This window comes from Erigeron canadensis, chromosome 5 (assembly GCF_010389155.1).
Source record: "Erigeron canadensis isolate Cc75 chromosome 5, C_canadensis_v1, whole genome shotgun sequence".
Lineage (NCBI taxonomy): Eukaryota > Viridiplantae > Streptophyta > Magnoliopsida > Asterales > Asteraceae > Erigeron > Erigeron canadensis.
In genome coordinates this window covers 3,444,175-3,455,801 of record NC_057765.1, presented here as the reverse complement: position 1 = coordinate 3,455,801, position 11,627 = coordinate 3,444,175, and the positions used below count along the sequence as shown (strand labels likewise).

At 33.0% G+C, this 11,627-nt stretch overlaps 1 protein-coding gene across 1 annotated transcript; it reads right to left on the bottom strand.

Moving 5' to 3' along the window:
- Positions 1 to 2,784: 2,784 nt before the first annotated feature.
- Positions 2,785 to 4,329, bottom strand: LOC122601008 (putative UPF0481 protein At3g02645). Its single transcript, XM_043773785.1, has one exon. It carries the CDS (start codon positions 4,327 to 4,329, stop codon positions 2,785 to 2,787), a length of 1,545 nt encoding a protein of 514 aa, XP_043629720.1.
- Positions 4,330 to 11,627: the final 7,298 nt, after the last annotated feature.

Here is an 11,627-nt window from a genome sequence, read left to right as displayed (position 1 = left end):
GTTGTTGGGTTGTCAGGTCGACCTGTCAACCCAATATCATTAAAATAATTGAATTATATATAATAGTTCATACTCCACATTACACTAATTCATATGTCCTATTCTCATTTTTTATATTTCTAACCTAAAGTAACTTCAAATATGAAATAAAAGGAGGATTCAAAATTCTGTGAGATGATAAGTGATGTAGGATGAGACGGTAAGTTTGTTAACTTTGTGCCAAGTATTAACAATACCCTCGTATTTCTTTTTTTTTGTACCCTTCATTTTCGGCTTACACCATCAATGATAAAGCTTTATATTGGTTGATTTATTCCATTTTATATTTATATATATTTGCTTCTCAGGTCACATGGGTTGGGTCATGGGTTGGCGGGTTGTGGGCCAGGGTTGAAATTTCTGACCTGAAATTTTTAGTGGGTTGGGTTAGGGTCGGAGTTTTTCAACCCACCAACCTGCCAACCCGAACCCAAACCCATTGACAGCCCTACTCAACATGGTGGGACCTTGAAATTCCGAACAACTTGTCTTATGATGATTGGCTGAATTAGATTACAAATCCGGGTGCAAGCTAAACGAGTTTTAAAGGTATCTTCTACGTCTTGTGGTGGCAAGTTTGGAGATTTCGCATCAAGTTCGGGTCGGGCAATACAATAAAGACGGGTTTATATGATAAATTAGTTTCTTTACCATATAATTGGTGTAACTTTGATGTAAAACAAAAATTAGTTGGATACATTGTTTACAAAATCCAATGTTATATTTTCGGTAATTTTATTATCTTCTTGATAATTATTTAATAAAATAGCTATTAAAAAAAAAAAAAAAAAAAAACCCAGCCCAACCATAATTGAAGAAGATGTGATTATTTTTCAAAAGAACATATTAATGATCATTGAGTCTCTCTTCATAACCACTGATCATTTATATAGTATAAACACCTAGGAGGAAAAACATATAAAAAATGAAACACATTATCTTTACATATGTACTTGTACTAGATTATAACGGAATTCATAAGCTAACTTTGTAATTGAAGTGAACGACATGTTGGTTAAATAAGTTTGAAGAAAGTGTAGATTGAAAAAAGTTTAATAAGTATAAACTTTAAAGGACCTAACTATAAATACAATGATTATCATTATTTTCCATTTTATATGAATGTAGAAATAATAATGGATATATTATAAGATCCAAAATAAATTGGAGGTAATGAAGCCAACGAAAGGGGTAAGACCATATGACTTAGATAGAGATCAAACTGCAATTAAGAAATAAAACTAAGGATGTAATTGAATTAAAAGATAATTTTATTTTTTTTTTAACATTCGATATATATTAATAACCAGAAACTAGCAAGATGCTAGTTGAAAATACAAGAGCGAATTACATAATAGGTGCAAAAACACAAAAGAGAGTCAAAAATTGAAACTAGACCACTTTGACCATTCGATTTGGATTGAAGTCGTTCTATAAGTTAGCCAATAAAAGCTAAGGGACTTCACCTCTCTAGTAGCGAATTGGATTGATGGAGGTTTGTTGTTGAAGATCGAATCGTTACGGATTCGGCAAATAATCTAGACATAAGCTTGGATGATGGTATTGAAGATCTTGGTTTTTTTAGAGCACAAAAAAAGGGTCTTTATGTATCTCGAAAAGCGATCTGATACGAGAAGACTTAATTAAGGGGATTTTGCACCAGGAGATTATGAATTTCCATAGTTCATCTGAAAAAGAGCATTGAGGAATAGAAGGAATGCAGATTCATCTCTGGAGTGACATAGCGGAATAAATTAGTTACATGAAATTAAGCCAATTAATTAATTGCCACGTAAGCTATTAAATTTACCTTCCCTCCTTTAATAGGTAGGGAGATGTATGTATAACCTTGAATTATAGTATGAAGTTAGGGCAAATGAAGCTAGCTCAACTGGCAGATGCATCTTTAGTTTTTTTTTTTAATAGTTTTTGGGTTTGACTTTTAGGAGTGTCAAGTTTGTGAGTTTTTTCCCTAAATCACTGATAACGGCTTATGGTTTACACCTCGTAGTATAGAGTACATGCAAGACGTCACAATTATACGATAAAATGTTTCCTGATATTAAATAACGACTACTGTTAAAAAAGTTAGGTGAAGTTGAAATCTAAACTTCATTTTTTTTATCGGCCCAAATCAATTCTACCTAACACTCACATGTTTTTTTGGAATGGTTTAATTTTTTGGAATGGACCTAACACCCACATGTTAAACCAAGAATTGCAACAGAGTTAGATAAAGTTACGAGTGACTAGTCCACATCATAGTAGCATACAGTCGTACACAATGCTATGCACAATGCTGTTACAAATACAGGGAATCCTACTCAATATAATGTCACAAGATAGAGTTAAAAGCTGACACTAGTTTTGAAATTTGACTTGTACAACATAAGCAACATAAATTTATCTTGTTTTTTACTACTAACACTTGTGGTCCTATTTATTCGTTCACAGCCTTTAAGAACGTGATATTGATATATAACGTCGATTTAAGAAATGAAATAAAAACAAACACATACTTCAACCCAAAAAAATGAAAAATTGTAAGTTACGTAACTTCAATCCATTCGTGAATTGACAAAGTTAACTAGTACAACATTCTTACAACAAGGTGAGTTCTCAACGATACTAAATAGTCATATATTTAAGAGTAGATAAAGAGACTACTAATTCGTAATAGTACAATATTCTTACATTTCATTAAAGACCCGAGATTCATCAAATTTTAGTCATCGACCTAATCGCCTAAAAATCGACAAGTTGGTTAGTCACAACCAACCGAGCATTAGATAGCCCTAATCGATCCTTGCATTCGTAAACTTGACACACACTTGTAACAATCATCAACGTTAGTCCTACTATAGAAAATAAGATGGCTAAAATTTTCCAAGATGCAAGAAACAACTTCTTGATGAACCTCAACACTTTAACCCTCGGTATATTACCATAGTACTTGTTAACATTCGCAATGGTTGTTTGCAAATCGGACTTCTTTCCATCCATTTTCGCACCCGATTTAGTAATCCCATTAAATAATTTCACAATTTCTTCATCATCCATATCACCTTCGATAACATTGTTCTCACGAAGAATGTTCACATCTTTGACATCATCAATAATCCCACACATTAAGTCCACATACTCGGTGAAATCAAGTTGAGTAAAATTCCCTTTCTTGAACATTAACTCTTCGTATGCCACTAAGTTTCTGAATATTACTTCTGAATGCGATTTCAAATCAATAACCGGGAGGCAAAATGTGAGCTTTTTGTCATCGAATTCAATATCATGTATACCTCCTAATGTTGAACAAATTTCAATCCTTCCTATTCTTGTAAGTTTAGAAACGGATGGAATATCGATTTCTGGCAACATTGTATGGTTTTCTCCCAATATTTTCGAAATCAAACCACTAATCTTGTCCCATGGTAATTTCAACAAGACCAAAATAGGTTGCAAGAACACATGTGCAACCGGAAACAACCCACCCGCTATTTGGACCACATTTTCAACATCTTCAAAATTTGCAAGATTTACTCGAAGAAAAGGATTTTTAGGTGGTAATTTATGGTTCACTATTACATGATACATGCAGTCAAGCAAATGGAATCTATTAGTTATGTCAATTTGCTCAACTAAGGTTTCTTGTGTCGTAAACTTAAATGGCAACCGTGTTTCACAATATTTAACCAACAAACTCGGAAGAAACAAGTTATCGAAATCATCGCTTAAATGCAAGCTTCCAAGTTCATTTAGTAGCTCAACTAAGATGACAAGTGGAATTTGATTTTCAACCATTGTAACATCTTGATCAAAAGAATCCAAATTAGGACTAATAATTTGATCACTTGCTTCTTTCAACAAAATGCTTAGCAAGAAGAGTGCATCTATAGCAAAAACCCATGCTAAACATTCATCTTCGATATCGAAATATATATCATAGCAGGATCGAGCTAGCGGGACAACAACAATGAGCTTCTCTTGTATGACTTTTTGGAAATCTGATGTGACTTTGTAACGTGTTAGAATATTTTTTGATGTGATGAGTTTGAGTTGTTTTTGCTTGTTGTGAAGTAGACTGGTTTGGAAATGGTGGATGGGTCCGAGACCAATATGTTGAGGAATGTAAGAGGCTGGTTTTTGGGATGATAGAGTTTCGGGTATTTGGAAGATGCAAATGGGAAGATAGGTGTTGGTTTGAAGATGGTTATTGAAGGTTTTGGTTAAATGGTTTAGCCATTGTTGCATGTTCTTAATGGAAGATGGAGGATAAGAGAGGATTGGATCCATTCTATTGTTTGATTGATAGGTTTTTGATTTATATATATAGAGAGATAGAAAAAATAGTGGATAATCTTCAGAGTTTGATGACTTTTAAATTAAAGAAATAGTCCATCCTTGTTTTAGAACAAATTTTGAAGGAGATAAAAAGCATTTGAAGGCTTTGTGGTAAATTTTAGTATGAACTATATGTTTTCAAGACTCACATTGAAATTGAAATCGGATATCTGAAAAGAAAATGATATTGAACCTAAATTTATAGTCTAGAAACATAAAACTTTATTCGATTGAAAAAACTTTAATTTAATTTTTTATCTTTATATTTAAACCCTTACAAAACCAAGAGCCTATTTCCCCTTTTAACTTTTAACACTTGAAAACTCAAAAATACCCCCAAATTTAGTTCGGTTATTGTTGTTGTGGGCGACGCTCTAACATGGGATATATGAATTTTAAAGCAACATTTTTACCACTCCGTTAACTATTCTTGGTTTGATAAATTTCCTTCTATTAAGTATGTGATCTTACTTTCTTTTAGATATAAATTAAATACTTTCATCTAGTATACTTATTAGATTTTATAAATTAAATACTTTCATCTAGTATACTTATTAGATTTTAGACCCGTGTCCTACACTGGACACGAGACTTACGACATTAATAAATATATATATTAATACATGTAACTCATAAAAACTTATAAGTTCAAAGTTGAAGATATATGTAGATATTATGTGTTTATTTCAAATGTCAAGAATGTTAAGCTAATAGAAAGAAAACTAATGTAAAAAAATAATATTGTAAGCATATTATTTATAGACTTTTTTATATAGAGCATATTATCTACAACATACATGCTACAACTTTAAAAAAACTACACTACTTTTTACATCAATAACTTTTACATTAATAATCACAGTATTACTGTCAACGCTATTACCTCTGCATTGTGTGGGTACCTATCTAGTATATTTAAACGAAAGCTCTATATAAAGCTTTAAGCTTCGTTTGGTATTTAGATTTCTTTTTATATGTGCAAACTAACTTTTTAATTAACACTTCACGATTTGTTGAACTTTTTATTTAAATTTTTTTTAAAATAACAAATCATTTTTCAAGTGCTTGTGAAAATAAATCCGCTATAATGTCAGTAAGTTACGCTCGCAACTTGGGAACACGAACTCTTGCATATATACGTATTGTGTGACATGAAAATATTAATAAAATGATAGTGAACTTGAACGTTGAAAAATGGATGCATCCACTAGTGAAGTCATACAATCAATTATTGATATGGGTTGGTCAACTTTAGTATTTTCGGTCCTGTATAGGATTGTTGGGTTCTATTCCATGTGTGTATACAACCTAAAAGGATATATAGTTGGTCGAGTCTAAAAAAGTCTCTAGCTCACTTGGGTAGGATTCAACCACAAATGGTGAACAGTTCTACTTCGTTGGCAATTCAAGAAAAAAATTAAAAGAAGCCAACGAAACCTTATAAACGTTAAGAATCGGACAAATCTTGTTGGCAGCCAAGCTCGAATAAACCATTTAACCTGCACTAAGCCTATCTCCAATGGGTGTCTTTAGGCGCCCTTAGGTGTCATTGGATATCCTTTGCCATTGAAGCTTGTCCAAAACTAAGGATTATGCCCTTACTTGTCCTTACCTAATATATTTTTGTTTTCAGTTGGTGTAAAATGATATGTAAGGATATTTAAAAATGTTTGTATGGTTAGAGATAAAATTATAGAATTTGAAGGATTTATAAGGATATGATGTGGCAGCTCAAGTAACATTGGAGATAGCCTAAGAAAGTTACAAATATTGACCCAAAACATGTTCTGAACAATTATCTAACCCAAACGGACATGCCCATATTGTTACCCTTTTACTGGACATGTACTATTCCTATGTACCAGACTACCAGCTATCACATGTGCCCAAGGTCCTTTTATTGCCCAATGGGAAATAAAAGTTAAGGGGAAATCATAACAAATCATAACTAGCCATAACAAGTTAAGGGAAATCATAATAAAAAATTAAAATTGATTGATAACTCGTGTTAACTGTTTCTGATTTTCAATAGATTTTCTTTTAATAATAACTTTTATATAATGTACTAAATTGTAGAGTAACCTTGAGCATACGACTTGAACAGACTTCTCAAACCCCCTTTGTGTCCATTGGCGTGTTAGAATTATGTAATAATGGCAATAATATGATTAGAAAGTTAAGACTAATACTCCTTGATTACCAATGATGAGAAGGTTTGATAGCTTCATCAGCTCGACCACGTGGAATAATAGCAGCCCAAATCGTATCGACAACTTTGCTCGGATTGTTGTCAACCAACTGCCAAAAAAATACTACTACACCATCAGTCTCAAGAACCAAAAACCTCATATACTAAACCACTTTAAGGTCACCGGAAATCACTGTCATGCATCGGCTGTAAATTTGTCATAATTCATGTTGGGTGCTGGCTGACAGGTTTTTAAATATGTCAAACTGGAAAAGAAAAAAGACAAAGAGCTTTGGAAAAAATATGTCAAATTTGTCTCCAGTTCCCAAAGTGTGTTGCACAGGACTCCTGATCACTCTAGAGAATTAGATTGTTACTGAAAATGTAATGAAGTCTTACATCATATGTAGAAACTTCCAAAAGATTGACATAATGTGTTGGGTAACGCTGACCCATTCTGTACCAAAAAATGCCTACTTTGATCCATTATCCAACCTGCCCATTTTGGCATCTCTAGAGCTCAAAGTGATTTTCTAATATTAGACCCTGACTTGTTGACCCCTGCATAACACCATAGAGCAACAACGTTTCACTTGTTAATACCTTTCATGTTCCACTTAAACTGTGCATTTTAGAAAACGTTTTCACCTGTTCATAAGCATGATCTGTTATGAGTAAAACCTCAATCTTGTGCTCACTACAAACGTTCTGTAATTTTTCATACCTACAAAATATACAGGTCTTAAATCCATAGTGAATATGTTATCAATAAAGCGAATCTTGTGAAAAATAAGAGACATTTGGCTCGATCAATGGGCCAAAAGTAGAGAATAGAACTTGTGATGTACACACATTGAAGATAAAGACAAGCAGTTGTAGTGAATCCTCTGGAAAACTTGTTATGAAAGTGTATATTTTTGTAGAATATGCTGGGTCACTTGGAGACAATGATGCCAGATTTAGAGTTGGCAAAATGGGTGGATCAGGCAGATTAGGTAATGGGCCAAAATGAATAGGAAGAAAGTTGCAATGTTTTAGTTGGGCCAGATTACGTTCTTTTGAAACACAAACATCTTTTTGCCCACTGAAACGATTAAATTACTGTTAATTTGTTACAGCTACAATATTCTAAAATTTGTTAATAGTAGAATGTTTTATGCGTTAAAACTTAAAGGCCACTCCAGCTCAGTTTCGACCTGTTTGACCAACTTGACCCATTCGTTACTTAGCTACTCTTTAATATTTGACACTTTGGAGATAAAGCACAACTCGTATCAAGCCATTCTTATTATATTGTCCGAATTGGTACCTGTCACACCTCTAGTCTGAGATACAGTCTTCCGGAGACGTAACACACGCATACACTCTCACAGACATATATAACTCTTATGCCTCATATCTCGAGCTGCATCTTGCAAATGGCCCATTTTCGGTCTACCATCTATCCAACTACAAAATAAGCAAATCTCACGTATGATCCCTACAAATCTCCATTCTAGTAACAAAGAGGCTCAGGCTCTGGTGCTGGACTATCCTTGAACTTCTTAATCGGCAAAATATCAATATGTTAAGCAAGTCCTTAGGAAAAAGGAGATAAAGAGAGAGAGCGAAAATTGAAGGATTTAATCAAGATCTCCAGCAAAGTAAGCACGGACATGCTTCCCTTTCTATCTCAACTTCAGGTATCCTGCAGTATTCAAACCAATACATCACTGCACACTAAACCGGCACACATACTAATTAATCTTTAACTTAATGGTAAACGTATATATACCTCGAGCTTCTCATCTACAGTGAGAACCAAGATATGTGATTAAATGCACAAACCTCTTCATGCCGATGCTTTAACAGTGTATGAGCCAACTACGCATGCAGGTGACCCGGTTTTTTACCAAGCAGTTTCGGATACATGTGACTGGTACCATCACACGATAGATTTTCAAGTACGATATACAAAATTCATATTTTATATTAGTTTATCAACGCCCTTACACTTCCACTATATATATGCTTTATGCAACAGGTGCACAAAAAATGAAAGATTTTAAAAAGTTACATTTTTTAAGCAAATAAAGTATATTGATAATAGGCATACCGAAAAGGGGACTTTCATATATAAGAAACCATCAATTTAATTTCATAGCCTTTGGTCTAATAATTAGTTTGCAGGCGGTGTGTATAGTTTGTAATCTAGAGTTTGTATCGGATTCAAATTACGTCTCTCCATCGATCAATCTCCCTGATGTGTGTATATATATTTATGCAAGAAATTAAGGACGATAGCTAGGAAAATAACAAAAACCCTAAAATTACGTAGTAAATAAATCCGATGGAGATCAATCAATCATATAAGAACGAGATTACTTTGAATAAAGAAGAAGAAGAAGAAGAAAGTGATGGATGTTGCTCATGTTGTGGGAGGGTAGGGGCTTTCTTCTCTGGTTTACTTTTGGCTCTATTTATTGCCTTTTTTTCAGGATTTTTCTTTTTTGATCGAAAGCACCATCTTAATTTATAACCGTGCGTGATCTATCAATTAATTACTCGTAGTTGATTCTTCCTATAGCTAGTTAGAGCTAGATTTATTTTAATTTCATGTACGTACTTGATCAATAAAATTGTACGTACGTAAGTCGAGCGTGGCATCGATCAGTTTTATATACAACTCGCTTTTCTAATTAAATCTTATATATTTCATTCCTTTTTACTTGTATTTCCTTCTTAATTAGGCTAAGTCTCATATATTGATTTTATAATATGGTTATTATATTACTAGTATTCAGACTCGTCTGATAGACGGGTGGTTTCAAGATACATCGCTTTTAACTTTCGTTTTAATACTGTACATTTGGGAAAACATTGTATTATTTCGATATATCATTTAATTTTTCATAAAATTTGGTAGTAGTTACAATACATGCTGCCGTTCCGAAAAAAGTTACAATACATGCTGGTTATGGATAAAGTTTTAGTCTTCAACAAAGGAAGCAAAGAGATGAAAATTACGTACTGCTTTTCGAAGAAGCACATCATGAAAATTGATGGGAACTTTAAGTTCGCAAATTACGACGAACACTGAGTAAACCTTAAAATTAAGAAGCACACATATATCTTCATCATCAGAATCTTCGATTTAGATAACATCGATCACCTGCTTTTCGAAGAGTACGTGTATGGCAAGAGTACAAAATGAACACCAAAACAGCCCTACATTGATTGATGCTTTTCAGCACTTATATCTCCAATTCAAGTTCCTTTCTAATTAAGGTTGTGTTGCCTAATCCTTCACAGGCAAAAGTAGAAGAGCATGTGAATTAGGTGGATGAATAAGATGCTTTTCAGCACTTATATCTTCAATTCTTAGACTTTTGATCCTTTTTATAACCGGGGTGAAATATTTTGGTTGCTTTTTTTAGCCATTGTTAGGGATTTATGTTGGTATCTTAATGGCATGACATGTTACTAATGAAGATTGGCTCAGAAGTGCTTAAATGTCCCGTATCATATGTCCCTTCAAAAATTAGAAGTTGAGCATAATATCTCTCATGCAGGTGTAAATATACGTACTGCCCAAAACTATATATATGGTGTTCCACATCATGTGTACTTTGACTAATATAGAATTTGGGTATAATGGCTGTGATGAAACAAGCATAAGTAGGTGCCTTTCTTTTGATGGCCCAAAAGTAGCAAGTGTTATATATATAGAATATTAATATCAATATTATTAATATTTATAAATTAAGTATTTAGTGAGGTTAAAAAGTATAAATTATTAAAAAAAATAGAAAAATGTAAATTAGTGAGATTGTTTTCACAAATATTAATATAATATACCAATGTATTTGAATAATAATGATTATTAAAAATTTTAATTATAACTAAATTAATAATGACAACTTATATAAAGCTAAAGATTTAGAGCTAGATTGAAGTCGAGTGATATTCATGGACTGTTTTTGGAGTCGGTGGAAATTATGCACTCCGTAGATATATCCGAGTTTATATATCTCCTAGTTTATATGGAAAAAGACTTGGTATTCTATTCTTATTCAACTATTCTAACTGTCTATATATCATCAATCAATTAATAATAAATATACATATCACTGTAATTAATTAATTCAGCGATAGCCTAAAAATTACTCCTTTTTTTTTCCGACAAGCTAGCCTACTTGGAAACTCAAAAGAGAAGAAGTAACTTCACAATAACAATTTGTTTGCTTTGTTTTTCTCTCGATCAGCCACCAACTTTTTTTTCAACAATATTCTCTAGGAAACGTACGCGTTGGGATGGCGGCAGCTGGAGAAGAAGAGGAAAACAATAGAAGGAAGACCGGGGAGCATGAGCATCGGATTGATCTTGATATGGATGATGATGATAATGACACCAAGGCGGCAGCTCCGATGTGTAGTCATGGTACCAAGTGCAGGATTATGTGGTTCATCATCGGTCTTATCATCGGTAGCTTGATCGGTCTCTTTTTAGCATATCACTTCGTTCGTCTCGCTTATTTATAATTCATTACCCCTAGATAATTACTTTGATTATTATTTATATAGATAGATATACATTTTTGATTTAAACTAATTTGTAAGGTTAATAATTAGATTCTTCACCATCTATTACTCGTACTACACCTTAAACTTATTATTACAAATTTATAATTACTTGTTATGTTAAAGCTATCGAAGGAGTAGTAGTACATGTTACTACAAATCTATGCGACATGTCATCGAATAGTTAGTGTGCAAGCACCAAATTGTCCAATCTAGCATGCCGTTTTTTAATCATTTTTTCCCGATATTGATGGGAACTTTTATATCTATCTATACTTCTAATTTTATATCTATCTATACTCCCTGTTATAAAAGTTATCAACACAAGTTGAAAAATTTAAGACATGCAATTTTACCCTTTTACCCTTCCTTATTTTTTACATTTATTCACCCTATTATTTTTTTTCCGCCACAAACATATACACACACGTCTACCGTTGTCCTCAAAACCCAACCATCACCTCTACCGTCCATCGCCTCCACCTTCGTTCAACATCACCAC

Coding starts and splice junctions, on each gene's coding strand:
- LOC122601008 (XM_043773785.1), bottom strand. CDS start 4,329: ATGGATCCAATCCTCTCTTATCCTCCATCTTCCATTAAGAACATGCAA.